Source organism: Chelonoidis abingdonii, chromosome 6, assembly GCF_003597395.2.
Source record: "Chelonoidis abingdonii isolate Lonesome George chromosome 6, CheloAbing_2.0, whole genome shotgun sequence".
NCBI lineage: Eukaryota > Metazoa > Chordata > Testudines > Testudinidae > Chelonoidis > Chelonoidis abingdonii.
In genome coordinates this window covers 121525203-121547699 of record NC_133774.1, presented here as the reverse complement: position 1 = coordinate 121547699, position 22497 = coordinate 121525203, and the positions used below count along the sequence as shown (strand labels likewise).

At 46.2% G+C, this 22497-nt stretch overlaps 1 protein-coding gene across 2 annotated transcripts in view; it reads right to left on the bottom strand.

The window, feature by feature from the left end:
* Nucleotides 1-22168, bottom strand: part of ACO1 (aconitase 1) — a 46026-nt gene extending 23858 nt beyond the window's left edge. Inside the window, exons 1-3 of one of the 2 annotated variants that reach the window (XM_032787447.2) lie at nt 21892-22168; nt 3000-3117; nt 2230-2398 (exon numbers count right to left, since the gene is read on the bottom strand). In XM_032787447.2, coding sequence (XP_032643338.1) covers nt 2230-2398; nt 3000-3096 — 266 coding nt within the window. In that variant the 5' untranslated portion in view covers nt 3097-3117; nt 21892-22168. Of the gene's footprint in view, nt 1-2229; nt 2399-2999; nt 3118-20505; nt 20592-21891 lie in introns of those variants that run through there. The other variant, XM_032787449.2, reaches the window with a different exon arrangement.
* Nucleotides 22169-22497: the final 329 nt, after the last annotated feature.

Here is a 22497-nt window from a genome sequence, read left to right as displayed (position 1 = left end):
AATACAGGGATAATACTACCGCTTTTCTCCTCCAACTAGCAGTACGTACAGTGCCTCGCCCAATGGAGATCTGATCATGGTTAGGCCTTCCAGGAACTAAAGGATTATAGATCAGGTTAGTATGAGTTGGTAGAAACATCATCAGCTTTTGACTTGCAAGCCAAAGGTGACCCAGAATCCACGAGAGTGGGTGTGACTATGGAACCCCTGTGGGAGCGAACAGGCTGGCTTTCTAGAGTAGAACTCCACTGACTGAGGGAAGAATAACAAAGCCCCCACCCAGCTGTGCCAACAAGTTCTTGAACTTGACTTAACAAAGGCCCCCAAACTGACCACCCACATGCTTCGCACTCCGTAAGTATTTCTGTTAGGCTGTTGGCCAGAAGTCACATTTTCACCTCTGGTAACAAGACTTTGTAACAGTCCTATAAACATGGTTGCTCCAAGAACTGACATGGCAACAAACAAAAGACCTTCCTCTGAGTTTACACAGTAGTGTCTCATCAGAGCATCTGGAACCACTGATCAGTTAAACCTTCCCATGCTGAGGTGAAATAGGTAAACCTTTCTTTATCTCCCAGGTGGACAGACTGAGGCACAATGGGTTAAGTGGTTTAATCCAAGGCCTCACCACTAGTCAGGATTAGAAACCAGGAATTCTGGCAGTCAGTGTCATGTTCTAACCATGAGACCATAACTTTCCATGTTTGCTTTTGCAGAGCAGATGGAAAGCTTGTGGCCCATCACAGATGGTACAATTTGGCATTTCCAAGGTTACCCTAACTACTGCTGCCCATCAGAGGCATTTTATGTAGTACTCAGCGCTTCACTTTTAGACTGTTATTTTTGGGAAACATCCTCGCATAACAAAACATCTAATTCTGCAGGGTGGTGAATGCACATAGTGTCCAGTGATGTGGTCATGGACATTCAAGACCATTTAGGATTAGACTCCGAGTGTTCTTCCTGAAATATCTGCCCAGGACAGGCTGTTTTAGAGTTCCAAGTGCAACAAGCAAAGATGTTCTTCGCGGCAAGAGACTAAAAATAATCAGCCCATAATGTTATAGAAGACGTATGTAAGAAAATTAGTGCAGATTACTAAATACAACAGGTTCAACACTGTGAATGGGGTAAGGGACTTTGGTTTTCTTTTCTGCAATCCTAAATGTTTACAGACAGACAATACTCCAACCAACACAGCTCACGTTATATTATGGCAGTTCCTGTGATCTAAGAAAATATGCATCTGAACATAGTGAGTGCGATGTACAGTGGGTGCATACCAATTTCCCCAGGCTATATGTACAGCAAAGAAAGCAACTGATATTATGAGCTAACTGGCTGATACAGAAGAGGAGAAACAGGGCAGTTATTTGCAACATTATGGGGGATTGAGGGAATGACACCAGAATACATGCATTTATGTACCCAGAGGCACTCAAGGTGATGTGGGCCACTGAATTACAGAATGCACAGGGCTGGAAATCAGGAACCCTCAAAATCTGAAACTCAAACTAGCAATTTACTCATTATAGCGCCTTGTGCCAAGAGCCAGATTTTCGGTACAGTTCACTCCCATTTAGGCACCAATACAAGGGCTAATCTTTTCAAGAAAGTTCAGCACCCAGCAGCTCCCACTGTGACACTTATGGACAGATTTTATAAGAGATCAGCAGTGACCCTGGACATTTATTTAGGTGTCTAAATGGGAACTGAGCTCTTTAGAAAGTATAGGTCAACCTCTCTGTGCTTCAGTGTCTCCACCTGTAAAGCGGTCACCATATCTCACACCTCCCAGGATGTGAGCTAGTTAGGACCCCAGTGCTGTTCCCAGCAGAGGCAATGACAGTTTTGCCACTGACTTCAAAAGGTGAGCATGATTGAATCCTCAGTGCCCGTGGTGCATTTTGGAGAATGCCAGGCAATGTATTATCTGCTAGGGTGAGAAACGGAATGAATCTGTAGTCTAGTAACGTGGAGAACACCAAGGCTGTGCTGCATTCCTTTTTATCACCTGGGTCCGAGGTCCAAAGGACAGTGGACTTCTGATGAAGTACTTTTAAAATGACCACTGTTTGCTTAAAGGAGCTCTGCCAACTAGACATCCAGTATGTTTAGAATAACGTGGCACCGCATTCAACCTCTATCCCCCTCTGCTTTGCCCACTGCGAATGGTTGTGGTTTTTACAAACCCATTTTCCTAGTCTTAGGAAACACTCGACTCACGTTAAATCCTGCAGAATAACTCGTGCAGGATTAAATGGCACTTCGACATTCTTGCTCTGCATCACATTCCAGTTGAGGATATTCTCAACATCTTCCTTCTTCACTAGGAACTCATCACAGTTGCGGACAGCTGCCTCCAGAAGGACCTTGATAGAAAATGGCAAACGTCCTGAGAGGAAGAGACAGAAAGCAGATTGGTTTTCCCCTTTTAGATGAATTTTCCAGATATCTGGGCATGGCTGTGTCCTTTCACCTTTTGGGTAGCAAAGTTCTGGCTCCACTGAAGTCAATGGGAGTCTTGACATTGACTATAATGGGGCCAGGATTTCACACATCTTTATTGGTGGCATACATCTTGCAATCACACACTCCTATCAAGTTCATCACATCATCAAGGCAGCATGGGCGAACCCGTCCTTCCACTGATCTGGCTAGACCTTCATGCCCAGCCTGGGGTGGGGGGGGGCGGAGGGGGACACCTCACCCACAGGAAGCACTCAACTACCACATAAAACAACCAATGTGCAGTCCAGTTTATAAAAAAAGAACCTCGTCATAATAGGAAGTTAAATAAGCTAGATGCTAGTACCGAAAAAACATGATTAGAAATTGATCTTCAGGGAATGGCTTTTGAATTTGTACCCATGTTTCTGTGCCCACAAAATCAAGTATCATCTAGAGCTGCAGTGCCTTCCATAGTTATTTCCAATGCCCACCGCAGCCTGAGTATGCACGTACCAGGCAGTTCCTTCTGAATGCTGCCAACGTACCGTATCTCGCATCTCCCAATTTGTTCAGATTGAAGAACTTCTTCGCAGGCTGGTTGGAGTCTAGTGGCTCTGCAAGCCATGCAAAAGGGTTGCTCATGATTAAAGCCCCTGTGTGTCACTGAAAGCACAAAAGAAAAATCATATCAACTGGAGCATACACTTCACAATATACATTAAACACACATACACACAAATCTCTTGTGACTCCTCTGCAGTCATTATTGTACGAGTGTTGTGAAGATTATAAACAAGCTCAGCTGATTTCCACAGGGCTCAAACACCTACATTTACAGCACTGTGGGTGCTGCAATGTTTACATGGTGACTATCTCCGGACAGACCTTGTGCCTTTCCGCTTTGCTAATCACACAGAGATTACAGAGCCGCCTCTTCAATGGAAACTGCAAAGTCTGAACTGACAAGTGCCCCTACCTGCCCACAGACAAAAACATCTACACTGAGTCAGATGGAACCTATTAAAACAGCGGCGGGCAAACTTTTTGGGCCGAGGGCAGCATCAGGTTTCTGAAACTGTATGGAGGGCAAACAGCTCCACCTCCTGTCCGACCACTCCTACTCCTTGCTCCCTGATGGCCCCTGTCATAACTATAAAGGGAAGGAAACAGCCCTCCTGTGTACAATACTATAAAATCCCTCATGGCCAGAGACACCAAAATCCTTTTACCTGTAAAGGCTTAAGAAGCTCAGGAAACCTGGCTGACACCTGACTCAGAGGATCAATAAGGGGACAAGATACTTTCAAATCTTGGGGGTTGTTCGCTCTTGGGACTAAGAGGGACCACAAGACAGTCAATTCCAGGCTCTCCAAATCTTTCTGAACTAGTCTCTCATATTTCAAACTTGTAAGTAACAGCCAGGCAAGGCTGTTTAGTTTTATTTTGTTTTCTCAACTTGGTAAATGTTCCTTTGCTGAGAGATTTTACCTCTGTTTGCTGAACTTTGAACTAGGCTAGAGGGGGTTCCTCTGGGCTCTATGAATCTGATTACCCTGTAAAGTTATTTTCCATCCTGATTTTACAGAGATGATTTTTACCTTCTTTTTAAGAACCTGATTGATTTACCTTGTTTTAAGATCAAGGGGAATTGATCTGGACTCACGAGGAATTGGTGGGGGAAAGGACGGGGGATGGTTAAATTCTCCTTGTGTTAAGATCCAAGGGGTTGGATCGGTGTTCACCAGAACTTGGTGAAAAAGCTCTCAAGGCTGCCCAGGGAGGGAAGTTTTGGGGGACAGGAAGTGTTCCAGACACTGAAATTTCTGGATGGTGGCAGGGTATACCAGATCTAAGCTGTAATTAAGTTAGAAGTTCCATAGTGCAGGTCCCCAACATCTGTACCCTAAAGTTCAGCAGTGGAAGGAAACCGTCAGCCCCTGAGGTCCTGCCCCTCCAACCCCCCGTTCCCCATTACGGACAGCCCCCAGAATCCCCACCACCTACTGCCCTGCGCCCATCCAACCCCTCCTCTCATTCCTGACTGCCCCCCCGGGACGACTGCCCCATCCAACCACCCCTTCTCCCTGTCCCCTGACTGCCCCCGGAACTCCCTACCCCTGACTGCCCCCCGCTGGCCCATACAACCCCCGTCCTTCCTGACTGCCTCCGGGAACCCCTGCCCCCATTCAACACCCCTGTTCCCTGCCCTTTGACCGCCCTGACCCCTATCCACACCCCCGCCCCCTGACCACCACCCAAACACCCTTGCCCTCTATCCAACCCCATCCCCCACACTGTCTGCCCCCTTACTGCTCTGCCTGGAGCACCAGTGGCTGGCGGCACTACTGCCACACTGCCCAGAGCACCAGGACAGGCAGCCACACCACTCGGCTGGAGCCAGCCACGCACTGCACAGCACAGAGCACCGGGTCAGGCCCCGGCTCTGCAGCTGTGCTGCCTGAGGAGCTTGCAGCCCTGCTGCCAAGAGCATTGTGCTGGCGGTGGGGCACGCTGAGGCTATGGGGGTGGGGGAACAGCAGGAGAGGGGCCAGGGGCTAGCCTCCTGGGGCAGGAGGGTCCCACAGGCCATAGTTTGCCCACCTCTGAATTAAAGTGACTAATCCCCTGAAAAGATTTTCAGAGGTGCTAAGCATCCACATCTCTTCTTGATTTGATTGGGAGCTGTGGGTAATTTCCACCTCTAGAGGGTGGAGATTCAAAAATCTGGCCTCAGTGTAAAGCGCTTTCCAGTTTAACACCCACCAGAATTGGGGGTTTTGTCCATTATATAGTGGCCTAATAGAGCACTTGACTGGGACTCAGGAGGTCTGGATTCTATTTCCCAGCTCTGCCACTGGCCTGCTGGGTGACCTTAAGCAAGTTACTTTACTATGACATGCCTCAGTTTCCCTATCAATAAAATAAGGATAATGATACCCACTTCTGTAAAGCGCAAGAGCTAGGTACTATTAATTATTATATTAATGTATAATAGTAACAACAACAACACAGGGCCATGTTGTGCACATCCCAATCACACTAGTGAGATTACTATCCAAACAGTCCAGTTGATTTCACTGGGTCTACCTGACTCAGTGACAGGTTCGCAATCTGTCCCGCAGTGTATTCAGACATCAGCCACACCTCACTCAGTTTTAATTCTTATAATTAAAACTAAGTGTGTGGGTGGAGAGGAGAGGTGCAGAGGGATTTTAGTTTGGTTAGTGAAGTGGAAAAGGCTTGTAGAAGTCTATGATTTATGTTCATACAGAACTGCAAATAAGACACCAGGCACGAGACAGGCGCACATGCAGGAAAAGGCGCCAAGATGAGGGAACACACTGTTTACCTAAGGTAACAATGCATTTTGCATTTACTACTTTAAGCAGGAAAGAGAAAAACAAAAACCAAACCATATCTCACTCTGTGCCACACTTTCACCTCTGGGAACGCAAACAAGAGACTGTCTTATTTAGGAGAATAAATGAAGTATTGACACTTCACTTTGCACACACACACAAATATCAAATATTAAAATATAAAAATATCAAGTCCATGTTATTTTTAATTGCTACATAAATTGAGTTGTTATCACTACATTTTCATAACATCAGAGCAGGAACCACTTCAATTCTTGTCTGCAAAGAAATCTCTAAATTCCCTTAAGACACCAATTGAGGTTTTGAACTTGGATTCTTCAAGTGAATGTGCTTATTTCTCTCTCTCTCTCTCTCACACACACACACACCCCCATCTCATTTGGATCTTCTACATGTTACTTTACAAAGCGACTCTTCTTCCCAGACTTGCAGCTATGAACCACTCACACAGCAATTTATTGACCGCAGAATTCCCAGAGGTTTTGTTCTTTGAACTTTTTTTTCTTTCCCTCTTCTTCTCTCCATTTCTTAGAGCCTCCTGGATACTGCATGACCACAAGCGAACTCATCTGCTTCCTTCTTGCTATTCTAGCCAGTCATTCTCCTGGATAAATTTTATACCATCTTTGAAACTCAGCCCTTTACTTCATGCGTGCTTAGTGTTCACAAGATTATTTAGTACCGCAGAAGATACAAAACACTAGCATGTTTCCTGACAAAGCAAGCGACCATTGCTTTGCAGTGGCCATAAAACCTGTTTTCACTGTATGCATTTGCCACATTCTCATCTAGCTTTATAGTTTCAGCCATAACAGCCAGTCATATGTCAGTGTCAATCATGCTGGTCATTACTAAGGAATAGTGGGCTATAAACCAAGTGATGCTGGCACAAAGTTCAAGCCAGCTACCTACCTAGAAGCGGCAGGGGGAATAAGACTTGCCAAAAGCCATGATTCTGCACTGATTTGTAAGTAATCACATGCTTTGGATACAGCTTAACTTTCTATCACAGTAGAGTGTATATTATTATTTCGCCTGCCTTGAAATGGGAACATACAACAGTCGGCATGCCACGGAGCTAGTATCAATGGCCTTCCAGGATTTGTACAGTATGGAAGGTCACAAGCATTTCGTTGCTGGGTCATGTCCACGGTCAGCAGTGCTTCTGACATTGGCAATGAACAGAAACACTCATCGCTGATCACACACTACATAAATCATTTGTGCTTTCATCCAACAATCTCAAAGTGGTCTGCAAAATTAAAATGAGATTATACCCCAGATAGTGGGTTTTAAAAAAATAAAATAAAAGACATGGGATTCTATGCTGATCAGCTGCCAGGAACTCCAGATCAAGTTGCTCAGTTTACATATAAAGATGTTTTCTAGATGCCAATCCTGTAAACAGAGTCAAGCTGACGTCTTTCTGGCTTATGCAGCACCACCGCCACCAAGATTCTATGGGTTAAAGTCTGCGTTGAGTTACCCCTGAACCAGTCTTGTTCAGCTAAACTATAGAAGTCCATACTTTGGCACTGAAGGTCCCAGGTTATAGTCCCTGTGGATAAAACCATTTCACACAGGTGTAACTGACCAAAACCTGGTTAACAATTCTGTGGGGGATGCACAGGAAGGAGTAGAATCCAGCTCGCTCACTCTGCAGAGATAATAGCAGTAAACATTTATTTTTACCTATAATGTCAACAGACAGCACTCGAAATGCAAATAGAGAGAAGATCTGATGATTAAGAAAGTGCAGGAGGTTCACATTTTATAGGAGTTATACCAAAATTGGATCCAGGCCATCTGATCAAAAATAGAGGGGGAAAAAAGAACACTGAAAAGGACCCAAGTTATTTTTGCTCCATCTCACCCAGCAGTCTCCCCCACCCCACCCCACCCCGCAAAACAAACAAACAAACAAACAAAAAACACACCACACTCTATTTCAGTGTCTGGACAACCAAATGTTTGCCAGACTCCTGATCTCTGAAGTTCACAGGCATAAGAAATCAGATCAAGATTTCTGTAAATTTCACCTGCTAGCCAGCACATGAAATGAGTGGGAGAGCAAGTTAGAAACACCACCCCATCAGCATAGTGGGATTGAGAAAGGTAGGGCCCAAACTGAATGAAAGATGAATGCAAGGAAAGGTGGGAGGGGCGAGGAGGAACAGCACAGGAGACCACAAAGAACGTACTACTAAACGTGTGGTTAAAAAAGAAAAAAGAAAAAAAAATCCATTGGTGGTCAGATTCCTAGAGTTTCCCCATCCCATGAAGCTCTCCCTGTTTAGCTGCATTTCACCAGATCAGTGTTCTGCTCGCCCCTTCCTTGCATGACTTCTTCAGAATCCCACCCTCTGCTAAGAAACCCTTGTTCATTAACTGAAATCCTTGCTTAAAGGCTACTCACATTACATGAAGATACTGTATGTTTTGTATAGAGCATCCATGAACAAAATGGCAGATGAAATTCCATGTTGGTAAGTGCATAGTAATGCACACTGGGAAACATAATCCTAACTATACATATAAAGTGATAAGGTCTAAGGGTATGTCTACACTACGGGATTATTCCGATTTTACATAAACCGGTTTTGTAAAACAGATTGCATAATGTTGAGTGCACGTGGCCACACTAAGCACATTAATTCGGCGGTGTGTGTCCATGTACTATTCCGTAGCTATTCCATAGTTCCCGCAGTCTCCTCCGCCCCTTGGAATTCTGGGTTGAAAGCCCAGTGCCTGATGGGGCAAAAAACATTGTCGCGGGTGGTTCTGGGTACAGCCTCACCCCTCCCTCCATGAAAGCAGCAGACATCCTTCGCGGCACCTTTTTCCATGGGTGAACTGTGCAATGGCCATACACCAGCAAAGCACCAGACCCTGCTCAGATCAAGACCGCAATCGTGGACATGTAAACACCTCGCGCATTGGTGCAGTCTATGCTGAACTAGGACCTGCAAAGGCCAGGCGACGAGCGGCTGCTACGGCAGAGCGGCGGACGAGAGTGATAGGACAGGACAACAAATTCTCTTCAACCGCGGCCCCTGTGCTTTGGAGATCCCGCTGGTAAATGGGCAGGTTACTAGCCATTAATGTCGATTTTGGGACCCGGGAAACAAGCACTGCTGTTGAGACCGACAAAGTTTTGCTGGGTTGGACAATCAGTAGCGGCTGCGAAACTTCGCATGCGTAAGGGCACTTTTCATGGAAATCTTTGTGACTTTGCTTTCCCCTGCCCTGAAATCGCCATAATGCATCAAGATGAGAGCAGCCCTCACAGTTGAAAAGTCAAGGGCAATGCCTCTCTGGAAGCTTGCAACGCCAGATGCTACGGTCAGGTCCGGGAATCAGTTTGAGTGAGGAAAATCACTTAGGGACTGCTTGTGATGCAAGTAGCCAAAGACAATCAGTAGAGAAGGCCCTCTCGCTGGCGAAAGGTTGTGATCGTGGGAAACGCTGCAGGTCATGAGGTGGAGTGGCTTTGCTCAAGGAATTCCCTAGACTGTGGGGGGGCGAATAGGACATGGGAACCCATATCCGCTAATCTGGCACCGGGGCAGCCAGGGCAGCCCGTACGTAAAGCGCGAAGGGGACTGTTTCAATGGGCTGGCGATAGCAACGTGGAGGGCGAACGAGAGGACGTGGCAGGCCACATGCCCACGGGGGGAATGGCCAGAAGGGGCATGGAGCGACGTGGCACGTGGCGTGCAGGAACGACGTAGGCGGGGGGGCGGGGGGGGGGCGTGAAGGCAGCTGCGAGCAAGGATTGACTGGGGGCCCAGAGCCGGAAGGGAAGAATTAACAGTGTGGGGGGTGGGGGAGTTGAAATTGCCTGTGTAGGTATCTTGTCTGGGGACCCGTCAGCCTATTTTCTCATTTGCCTTTTGATTGCTCATGGTGCTGTTTTCATCTAAGTCTCGGTATCACAGGTTTCAGTCCGGTATTAGGTAGTTCGAGTTGGTATGCTTTAATTGCTATATCTTACAGGCTGAGCAAGGTGCAGAGGATGGTGTAGATTTATTTGTTGTTTGCTATGTGTGGGTTTTTTTGTCCTTTTGTTTAGATGTTTTAGTGGTCGGCGCGGCTGGTGCGTAAGCAGGGTGATTTGGACTTTTTGCGTCTCTATTGGTTGTTTGTTGTGTGTGTACTCGTCGTGCTCTATAACAAGCCCTGCACGGGGAGGTGCGCGGGGGGGAGGCGCGCAGGGGCGAGGGCGCGAGAGTGAGAGGGGGAGAGCGCGGGTGAGGGGGCGGGGGGAGAGGGGGGTGGGGGCGGCGGGAGGGGCAAAGCAGCGCCACGGTAGGGGACGCGCATCCAGGACACCCAGGCGAGAAGAAGAGCATCACCAGGAAGGGGGGCGGCACATCAGAGAAGCGGGGAAAACAAGCGCATCACAGCCAAGGGGATCATGGGGAGTCTGGGGGGGTCGGGTGGCGCTGCTGGGGATGAAAACCGCGGCCGGCGCCTGAGGGACTCATTCCTGAAGCAACCCAGCCCGCCACCCTGCGATGTACATGCTGCGTTAAGGAAATAGAAGTCGACCGGGTAAAAATCAGTATCTATTAAAAGAGTCAATGTATAAAAAGAGAGGAGAGAAACTGGACAAGGGTATCCCGGGTGTGTTGGGAGGAAGATAGGAAGGAAGGAAAAGGCCACTAAAAATATTTCAAATAATGACAGCCGTGGGTTTGGCTTGTCCGGGTGGAGTGGGGGCATGAACTGCGTCCCCACGCTGTTCTGATTACAGCGCTGGTAAGAATGATATGGAACATGGTGAGTGTGAGTGTGGGTACACAGGGGCTGGGCAGCAGCACTTCTGTGACCCCGTCTGCTCTTCCTGAAGCTCATCGTAGAACATCTAGAGGAATGTTTCATTTGAGTCACGTCAGGCAGCCGGCAGCGTTGCATTACCAGCCACCGCCTTGCTCTTCCTGTGCCTGCCTTACCTCCGAGCGTCAGCGTCTCTCCTTCTCCTCTACTTGGTCCCGCGTCTGTTCCTGACTTCTACTGGCATCTTACTGTAATTTGTATTGATCATCACGTCCTACCACTCATTTTCAAGTTATGAGCTCTTTTCATTGTCGGGTTTCACTTCCATGGATTTATGGAGAACTATTTCGTCTTGCGTCTTCCTTTGTTCGCCTCTCGCCTATTCTTGAGATATGGCTGATAGAGTTAGGGAGGCTTGTGAAAAAATTTTGCGATGTCATGATGGGAGGTAAAAATTATGGAGTATATATATAAAAATATCATTTACAGAACAATGTTTTATTAGCTCGTTCATCACTTGAATCACACATTCACTCTGACATAATGCATCATATTCAAGCGTCAACGTCGCATATTTGCGTCTAATATTGAGTGCTCTTGCGCTATTGTGTAAAAGGATCCACGATGTATCGCTAAGTCCGGCAGCAGCAATTCAGCCTTGCATGCGGCCATTGGTAAGCCCATTGTTCCGGTGCGGTTCTGGCAGCTTCATATAGCACAGTGCCCTCTCTTCCCAAATAACCAGAGCAATTAGCCCGTTTTCAGTTCTTCTGTCTTTCCTGTTATTACTATCACAGCAGAAATCCACTCTCTGCACCATTTCCATTCTCTGGGATGAGTTCTGCTTTATTCCCCCTCCATCCTGGCGGCTTATTCTTATGGGAAGATCACTGCTGACTCAAATCGCGTAAAAAAGTCTCTAGTCGATCATTGACCCTCCTCTTCCCCTCCCCCCCGCTTGTGCTATCTTTCGCGAAGGTAGAGGTTTCGTTTTTAAAGTCATACAGCATCACAGTCCAGTAGGATAATGGCCATCTCTGTCCCCTTAATTAAACTTCTTGAATTTCTAAAACCCAATTACCGATGAATCGAATTACACTTCCCTTGAGGATAACACAGTCAAGATAAAGTAACGGATTGTTGCTTGAATGCCAGCAATCACTCTGGGACTATAAGCAGTAGCTGGTCATGCAATATACAGATTAGCTTGCTACTGCATTGGCCGTGGTCAAGTGTCCTAGCCACGGTGGTCCGGAATAGAGGCTGCCTTGCCAGAAACCTTCGCAAAGGCTTTTGGAAGTACCTCCAGGAGGCTCGATGGAAGAGTCTCCTAGGAGGATTTCCGCTCCATTCCCCAGACATATTTAACTGAAACTTTTCCATAACTGTACTGCCTGCTGAATGCATCCCAAGTCCTGCAGGTGGCCAAAATCAATCAAATTAAAAAAGTCTTGCTTTAAAGCCTGATTGTTTTATATTTACAAAAGGTACACCATCCAGATGGTCGCTTTCCTGTGCTTCATTGTCTTGGCTACTGGCTTGGGAGGGCAATTCCTCTGGTGAGAAAAAGCTCCTGGCGTTGGGTGAGAACGGAAGTGGCTGTGTGCTCTTCTGCAAGCTCGTCCTCACTCTTCTTCCCCCATCCTGCCCGTTCCCGCGAATCCTCAGCCCTGGCTGAGATACCACCCCCACTCGAATCCACGGACTGGGTAGGGAGTGGTGGCGGACGCCCTCTAGAATGGCATTGCAGCATCAGTGTAGAAGTTGGCATGTTCCGCGTGCCCTGGACCTTTCGTTTGCTTCTTTGATTTCGGTAGGCTTGTCTGAGCTTCTCTTACTTCACTCTGCAACTTGACAAAGTCCCTGGTGTGGCCTCTCTCCATCATAGCCTGGAAATTTTTGTCAAATATTTTTTTTCGATTTCGTTCTCTGAACGGGAGTTCTGTGAGCAATTGAATCCTCTCCGCCTACAGTATCAATCCAGACCGTCCGTTGTCGCATCTGGAGCTCTTTTCGATTTCAGAGGCTGCAATGTTACCGTGTGTGATGAGGCTCTGCGTGTCACCTGTGCTGGTGAGTCCCTCCACCGCTGGCGCAAACAGGAAATGAAATTCAAAAGTTCGCGGGACTTTTCCTGTCTACCTGGCCAGTGCATCCGAGGTCAGATTGCTGTCCAGAGCGGTCACAGTGTTGCACTGTGGGATACCGCCCGGAGGCCAATACCGTCGATTTGCGGCCACACTAACTGTAATCCGATATGGTAATACCGATTTCAGCGCTACTCCTCTCGTCGGGGAGGAGTACAGAAATCAGTTTAAAGAGCCCTTTACATCGATATAAAGGGCCTCGTTGTGTGGACGGATGCAGCGTTAACTCGGTTTAACTCTGCTAAAATCGGTATAAACGCGTAGTGTAGACCAGACCTAAATTAGCTGTTACCACTCAAGAAAGAGATCTTGGAGTCATTGTGAATAGCTCTATAAAAACATCCACTCAAAGTGCAGCAGCAGTCAAAAAAGCTAACAGAATGTTAGGAATCATTATTAGGCAAGGGATAGATAATAAGACAGAAAATCTTAATACCACTACAGAAATCCACATTTTGAATACTCTGTGCAATCTGGTTGCCCCATCTCAAAAAAGATGTATTAGAATTGGAAAAGGTTCAGAGAACGGCAACAAAAGTGATTGGGGTATGAAATGGCTTCCATATGAGGAGAGATTTCTAAGATGAACAATCCCAGTCTTTTTAAAGAGACAATTAAAGGGGGACGTGGATATGACAGAGGTCTATAAAATCAGGAATGGTGTGGAGAAAATGATTAGGGAAGTGCTATTTACCCCTCAACATAAGAACTGGAGGTCACATGATAAAATGAACAGGCAGTAGGTTTAAAACGAACAAAAGGAAGTACTACTTCAACAACACACAGGCAACCTGTGGAACTCACTGCTGGGGAATGCTGTGAAGGTCAAAAGTATAACTAGGTTCAAAAAGAATGAGATAAGTTCATGGAGGATAGGCTACTAGCCAAGATGGTCAGGGATGCAACCTCATGCCCTGGGTGTCCTAAGAAGACATCTACACTGCAGTAAAAAACCCACAGCGCTGATTCTCAGAGCCAAGGCTGAATGTCTACACTGCAGTTATTAGCCCTGTAGACTGTCAGCTGACCCAGGCCAGCTGTGGCCATGGTGCAGGTCTCCTATTGCATCCCAGACATACTCTAAACCTCCAACTGCTAGAAGTTGGGTCTGGATGACAGAGGATGGATCACTTGATAATTGCCCTGTTTTGTTCATTCCCTCTGAGACACCCGGCACTGGCCACTGTCAGAGACAGGATAGCAAGCTTCATGGATCATTTGTGATCCAGTATGGCCATTCCCATGAAGTGCACTGCACAAGGCAAAGCTATTTAAAAACCCAGTCAAACAGGAATACGAATACTTACTAATCCCTACCTTTATAGATACAAGTACATTGTTTTCCATACACATAACATTTGGACTTTAGAACAAAGACAGAATCCTTATGAATGTTTAGAGTGTAGCTGTAGCCATGTTGGTCTCAGAATATTAAAGAGAAAAGCTGGACCAACTTCTGTTTGTGAGAGAGACAAGCTTTCAAGCTTACACAGAGTTCTTCTTTAGGTCCTTAGGAACGCAGTTGTGTCTGTACTCTATTCCTCCTACACCATGTAGCTTATCTATGCATGCAAGTAGGCTAGCGCTATACCTTTTCTTATGAGTTTAATCATTTCTTACATTATAGGTTTGTCATTACAATAGTTTTATCAATTTGTATTAGAGTATTTTAGCTGTAATGCAAGGAACCTACAGGCAACACCCTGTATGTTAAGCTGAGGCAAGTTATCATACATCTGTTTGAGACCTTTACCCTAGATAGGTGGTGATGAGCGAACGCATACAGTATATATGTTTGTGACCTTTCACATAGATAAGTGGATAAGTTAAAGCAAGTTGGTAGATAAAACCACCCAAGTTTATAGCCTTTTTCAGACTTAACAGGTACACCATGAAGGAAACATGGAAATACCCGGTTAGGACAGAAATAACAGAGGTGAGGATGAGCTAATGGTCTCTAATTGTTACAAACATGTCATTAATAATGAACAAACATGCCAGCGTGAGTGTACCCTAACATTTTTGTGGGTGAGAAAGTTAAGTTTGGACATGGAAGGAGGGCACTTAGGCTCTAAGCTCAGGGGTAAGCCACCCTGCTAAGGGGGTTCTGCTTGTTTTTTGTTAGTTTCTCATTGTTAGTTCTTAATTGTTAGGTTCTAAGTAAACTTTAAGTAGGCTTCTATAGCGTTGAGCTCTAGTTGCTTCTAAGCTGTGCACCTCTCACTCAAGACGTGAGGAACCTGGACCACTGAACTCTCTTGGCATGCCAGAGGCAAGGCTTATCACCAGGTTCTCAAGGAAGGATGCAAGTACATTAATTGAGAAACCTTTCTAGTATATAATACAACATGTCCTGCTAGAACAATACCGCTGCTTTTGTAATTGGTTGATTATTTGATTAATATTCCATTACAGTTCCATTTATCTCAAGAAAAGGCTTACAGCTCCCTTTTGTTCTCAGTGTGAGTTTCCTTGTCAGACATCCCAATGGTCCCCGCAAATTCTGTGTAGCCTGATTCTGGGATCTTATCTTTCGATCAGATTCACTGGTGAGCCTATAACCCGTATTATCTAAACAATATTATTAATCTCCCATAAAATCAGGCAACCAACAGGTGGGAAGAGTGCGAGTTTCTCCAGCAACAAAGGGGTTATATTCACATCTCATATGAAGTTACTACTAATGGGTTACTTGCGTGCTTTGAGACAACATCCCTAAGTGACTAATGAGTCATCACAACTATTCACTTTATTATTATTATTATTGTTAAAGCAAGGGGGAAAAATCAGCAGCATTCCCAGATCTTACCGCATCAAGAGGCTCATTATGTTCAATAAAGCTATACTCTCACACACTCTGACCATCTTGGCTAGTAGCCACTGATGGACCTATCCTCCATGAACTTATCTAATTCTTTTGGAACCCAGTTATACTTTTGACAAATTGGAGAATTGGTCTGAATGCAACAAGATGAAATTCAATAAAGACAAGGGTAAAGTACTTCACTTAGGAAGGAAAAATCAACTGCACAACTACAAAATGAGGAATAACTGTCTAGGTGGCAGTACTGCTGAACGGGAATCTGGGGGTTATAATGGCCCACAAACTGAATACAAGTCACCAATGTGATGCAGCTGCGAGAAAGGCTATATGATTCTGGGGTGTATTAACAGGAGTGGTGTATGTAAGATCCAGTAGAGTCCCATTCTACTCAGCACTGGTGAGGTCCCAGCTGGGGTCCTGTGTCTGGTTCTGGGCACCACCATTTAGGAAAGAGTTCAGAGAAGAGTAACAAAAGTGACAAATGATTCAGAAAAACCTGACCTCTGAGGAAGGTTAAAAATAGTTGGGCATATTTAGTCTTGAGAAACGAAAACTGGTGGGGGTGGGGGGGACACACCTGATAACAGTTTTGTAATATGTTAAGGGCTGTTATAAAGTGGACAGTGATTAACTCTCCTCCACGTCCACTGAAGATAGGACAAGTAGTAATGGGCTTAATCTGCAGCAAAGGAGACTGAGGATTTGGCTACACTTGCAGCAGTACAGCACTGGGAGTTAAAGCTGTCTTCATACAGCTGTGTAGGGAAAACGCTGCAGTGTGGCCACACTGACAGCTACCAGCACTGCAGTGTGGCCACATTTGCAGCAGTGTTGGGAGTGATGCATTATGGGCAGCTATCCCAGCGTTCAAGTGGCTGCAATGTGCTTTTCAAAAGAGGGGGGTGGGGTGGAGTGTGACAGGGAGCGTGGGGGAGAGAGAGAGAGTGGATTTTTGGAGCCGACACTGTGTCAGCTCCCTGCATTGCAAATTCTGACCACTTCCCCGACCCCTCTCTCATTCACTCTTAAATGCAAATAGCCTTCAGACCAGATAAGCAACTGCTCTGATGGACTCCCTCCCCTCCCTGCAGTGCTGTTTCTCTCCTCAAGCAAACACTAGCTGTGGACATTCCCTGCCTGCCTCTGCTTGAGCAAACAGTAGCTGTGTTTTTTTTTCAGATAAGCAGCTGCGGGAACCCCCAGTTCACAACAAAACAAACAGTTCTTTAGTTAAAAGCATTATGGGAAAGTTCCAGAGGTCAGTTACAGTGTAGTAAGATTAATCACCGTTTGCACTGGCACCCCAGCGCTGCAGCACAAGCACTATTCTCTTTATTCCTCTCGTCCACGTGGAGTACAACCAGTGCTGTAGCCAAGGAGATACAGCGCTGTATGTGCCTTGCCAGTGTGGACAGGGAGTAAGTTGCAGCGCTGCAACTCTCCAGTGTAGCCAAGGCCTTAGGTTAGCTAGTAGGAAAAATTTCATGACTAAGGGTAGTCAAGCTCTGTAATAGGCTTCCAAGTGAGTTCGTGGAGTCCCCACCATTGGAAGCTTTCAAAAACAAGTTGCAGGGTGGGCCTCAGTACAGAGGGCTGGACTTGATTTCCCGGCATCCCTTCCAGCCCTATATTTATAGGATTCTCTCTGCTGAGGTGTCTTATATTTTGTTGTGTTTTAAATAACTTCAAGGTTACCTCAAACATTTGGATGGGGGCCATTTTTTCAGCATCTCTCCACACATCTAAATAACTGGCAGTTTGTCTCACATGAGCCACCAGAACAGGCTTCAGAGAGTAAAAAAACCTCTCCGTCACTTACGCTCCATGATGGATTCAAACTATCCCTTCAAAGCAGAAGGTTTTGAATCATGTTACCAATTCCCCAAGCTGCCTATTGCCCCTCATTTTAACTATTAAAATTGTCAAAAAACATTACAGCACACATACTCACACACGCAAAAGCTTTACTCATCTGTGTCGCGGGCTGCCAAAAGGCACTGGAGCAGAATGCCAGACTCTTAAATTAAAGCTCTCTCAGGACAATATTGGGCACAAATCCCATTGGTATAAATAACCAGCATGTACAACTCAAGGGCATGACCTGACCCTTAATTTGTCTAATGCATACAGATCCCCTTCCAAAGGGAAGGCAGAAGGGATAGGTGAATAGGTGAGACTAAAATCTACAGAAAACCCCTAAAAGTGATCTCTTTTCCATGCCCTCACATTCTGATTAGATACAGGCCTGAGTGGACATATGCAAAGCTGGTTCCAATCTTCACCAAAGTTCAAAGCGATAAAAGCGCAGGTGGTCTGGCATAGGCACCATCTCTAGCCCTGCTAACCCTGGAAATCAAAAGATATTGGAGTGAGGGATTTCCTGTCCAGCTGGAATTTTAGCATGTTTTGAGCATCTAACTCCTCCCTTTGTTCCCTTGAGAATACCTCTTGTCTTAATGTGCCGTCCATGAATTTGTCCAAACTATGAATTAGCCAAAAGAAGACAGAAGCAGTCTCTAGCCAATCATGAAATATATCAACATATAAATATTTTACTTACTCAAGAGTCCATGTGTGGTTTGCAATCACTGACATGAAAAACAGCTCTATTACTTTGAAAAAAGGACAGTGCACAGTGGACAAATATTTTAGATTTGTGTGTAACTACTTTAATCATCCAAGGCAAAACAGGACAGTTACACCCCCTGCAATATACGCTACATGGAATCAAAGCTAAAGATATCTGGGTAAAGTTCAATGCCTGTGATATCACTGAGTGCCAGGACAAGCTTTGTTTTACAATATATTTTCTACATTTGCATTCCCGTATACCTAGAGGAGTGTATAGGCAAAGGCACTATAGTAGTAAAGACACCGATTCTGTTCAGAGAAAGAAAAGCTCTTTCTAGTTACCATTTGCTCTATTGAGGTCACATAAACCCACTATATCAGAAACAGACAGTACTGTGGTATTGCTGTCAATGAGTGCATTTAGTACAGTGGTTTCAGTGCAATACATTACAGAAGCCTGGAAGAACAGAGCAGTTTTAAGGATGTACATAATGGAGAAGGAGACAAAGAAGAGGCCACTGAATTTGGCAACTGAACAAACATTTTGCTGGCATAAAGCAATGGCACAGCTGGGACCACCTGCCCTTGCAATAAAATGCAGTAAAGTGTAAAGGGACTTGATAGCACTGCATGTGTGAAAACTTAAGAGATCCACTTTCAATATTAGCACTTTAAATGAACAGTGCACTGCAACAAGAAGAATTGGGCCCCAGGCACCCAATCAGAATGTATATAGACTATTTGCTCCAGAGAGAATTTTTAACTGATAACGTGTTTGACCTAAAACCTTGGATGGCCCCTTTAAGATCAATGTAATGATATAAATATAACACAGAGCCACTCTGGACTACATTTTCAGTGCACTGTGCAAGCAACTAGGTGGCTATTTCTTATTGTTTTAGTTTGTACATCTCATCTTATCACTTAAAATATGCAGGGGGGTTATTTTATCCCACATCCCATTGCAGTTCATATCTGCGGGATTCTTGTGCAAATTCTGCAGTTGAAAGTGTGAGCAATCAACTCAAGGTAGTCTCAAAAAATTCCAGCCACAGGAGCTTAGATGAGCTGTCAGACAATGGTATTAATTTTCTGCTAAAGGAAGCTCAAGGCAGGTGAATCCAGTCTTTGATGAGGACAGGAGTGTGCCTCCCACTTGACAGCGGTTGTAAAGTGTTACGTGTTATTATGAAGTTCACTTAGCTTGTTATCCAACATGATCAGAGCTAGCGAAGTGACACTGAAAGTCCCATGGGACCAATCTCTGGGAATCTGAACATCTGCTTTCCACTCCATCAAGTCACTCCTCTCTGAGGTGCACACTTCCCCATGCTAATTCACTCACCATACTTCCTTGCACTGCACACACAAACTGATACTATACAAGTGATGGCCCAAGAGGCTTCTGTGGCTTGGCTTTTGTTTTGATTGATAATTCAGAGATGCCAGACAACATACCATCTGTGGTCTTTTCAAAGAAAGCCCTTAGAACAGAATCTGGTTTTACAGGAACTAATGAAATCAAAAAACTAAATGTGATCAAGGCATAAAAGTTAAAGAAACACTGTAACTTTGCTTATGCAGCAAGTGTTCTTGTTAAAAATAAAGACATTCTGTAACTACCTTTTTTGTTACAGGGAAAGAAGTCTCAAGCAAGTAACATTAAACATCCCTGCATTTCTGGGGTAAATATTCTTAGGCTTTGGCTACAGTTGTGCGTTATAGCGCAATAAAGCCACCAAAAGTGCTCTACCTCACTTCCCGTCCATACTGGCAAGGCACGTAGAGCGCTCTGACTCCGCAGCTGGAGCGCTCCTGGTACTCCACCTCCCTGAGAGGAATAACATTTGTTGCAGCTGCGCCAGTGCCAAGGATTATACAGCTTTACCATTTCATGAAACCTGCTAGAAGTAGTTACTCTAAACATGGGCACTAATGTTCCTAGTGTAAAAGCAGCACAATCCAGTCACTGGATAAGGCACTGGGCTGGGACTCAGGAGACAGAGCCAAGAATAAAGCCTGTGCCACTGACCAGCTGGGTTGCTTCTCTATGCCTCAGTTTCCCTCTCACTCTGTCATGGCTATTTAGACTGTAAGGTTTTCATCAGACATACTCGTACTATGTGAACATACAGCACTTAACACAATAAAGTCTTGATCTCATTTGCAACCTCTCACGCTACCTTATTACAAGCACAGAGTGATAAGAGACAAGGCTGAATCGCTTATAACGAACAATAAAGAATTAAAAGTTGTATTTAAAGCAGTACTTGGCACACTTTCCTTCCCCTGATTTTATTAAGCGTTAATTGTCTCTTTCCCCATCCCCTGCATGGAACCTTGAACTCACCATTGCGGTTTTGTTTGCTTGCACGTCACCATCAGGGATAGCAGCAGAGCTCTTTCTGCTACTGCAAACAGACACAGTTTTTGGCCATGATTTTGCAAGCTGATCCATGCAGGCAGGCCCCTACATAGCCTCACTGACTTCAGTGGGGCCACATATAAGCAGAAGGGTTAGGGTGACCAGATAGCAAGTGTGAAAAATCAGGACGGGGGTGTAATAAGTGCCTATATAAGAAAAAGTCCCCCAAATCAGGACTGTCCCTATAAAATCAGAACATCTGGTCACCCTAAGAAGGGTACATGTGTGGGGAGCTGTGCTAAGAACACAAAGACTCCATATGGAGGCAGAGCTCTGCCTGCTCGGATCAGTGTGCAAGATTAGGTCTTTGTGTAGATATATTGTATGGGTAAGATATAATTTGCCTTAAATTAAAATAGAGAGATTTTCAAATCTATGTATAGCAGTTTTTAATATTTAATAATATATTAAACATCTAGAACTCAGAGTTAAATTCTCAATATTTTTAAAGTTACAATACTGTATATTTGAGTTGTACACTGAAAAGGTGGCAGGATCACACATTAATAACTAGAAGTCCTGCTACTGTGGAGATCTGTTTCACTTGGAACAGAAGGAAAGAACTATGCAGTCATCACCGAAACACTGAAGAAGTCAATAGAGTTACTTTGGATTTACACCAGCATGACAGAGGCGAATTGGGGCCTGTGTGATTACAGCCAGTTAAATTAAAATCCCGGCCAGTCCTATTTTATGGATTTAAAGTATCATCTGGAGTTTCCTGGGGGAAGGAGGTGGCAAGGACAAGAAGGCCAGGGACCTTTGCCTGTATTTCTGGGAGACACCCCTCTAGGGCACCAATGTGACCTAAAAACACGGACCACGGCCCGAGATGGGAACAGAGCTCACGTGACCAGCCTTCCCCTCCCTTCTCAAGGGGACATGACAAGAAAATTCAAGAGACTGAAACTGACACAAGGGGGGCAGTGAGGAATACGGAAGAGCTCGGCAAGCCCCAGGCTGCGTGTCCCCGGCTATAAAAGCAAAGGAAAGGCCGCTCGGGCTGGCAAACAGGGTGGGGGGGGGGACCCAGTAAGGGAGGAGGAAGGATACAAGTTTGCAATGAATGTCCAGCCAGCAACACCCCCTGCATCGCCGGGAGAGGCCAGGCCTGTTCATTTTCACCAGCCCTTCTCCCATCCCCGGCCCTGCGGCGCAAGCACGAGGCAGCCCCCCGTGCCCCAGGCGGCAGGTCCGACCCCATCTCCCCGCAGAGCTGCAGATTAAAGGGAGCGGGAGCCAGGCCCTGCCGGAGAGGGGCAGAGCCCGCACGGATCAGCTGGACGGAGACCCCCGAGGAGCTGCTCCTACCTTCCCCGCGGCGAGCCCCGGCCGGGCGGGTGGCTCCGGACTCACCCGCGCAGCGCGCTGCAGAGACAGGCGGAGAGGCGCCGCCGCTGCCTCCTTCGCTCGCTGCGGGACAGGCTGCTCCGCCCGCCTGGGGCGGCCGGGCTCCTCCCCTGCTGCTCCGGCGGGGGTGTGGGAACCAGAGTTAGCTGCGTCCCCTTGCCGGCCCCCGGCGCTGGCTGGCTGGGCCCCCGCCCGCGGCGAGCTCCTTAGCGGGAGCGGGGGGAAGGGGCCGCACCCCCGACGTGCCCGCCCAGCCTACGAGGGCAGAGGGCGAGGATTGCAAGGCCAGATCAGCCGTCCAGCTTGTGTCGGGCCCCCCCGCCCTCCAAAGTGCAGCACTAGCCCCTCCCTTCCTGACATGGACTGTGCAAAGACAAAAGCGGTAGCGTGACAACCAGCAGCCATATGATGGTTGGTTGGTGCCTGTGGAGAGGCTGATGAGTTAAGACGGGGAAGGTCATAGGGTGACCAGATGTCCCGATTTTATAGGGACAGTCCTGATTTGTGGGGCTTTTTCTTATATAGGTTCCTATGACCCCCCCCAGCCCCATCTCGATTTTTTTTTAT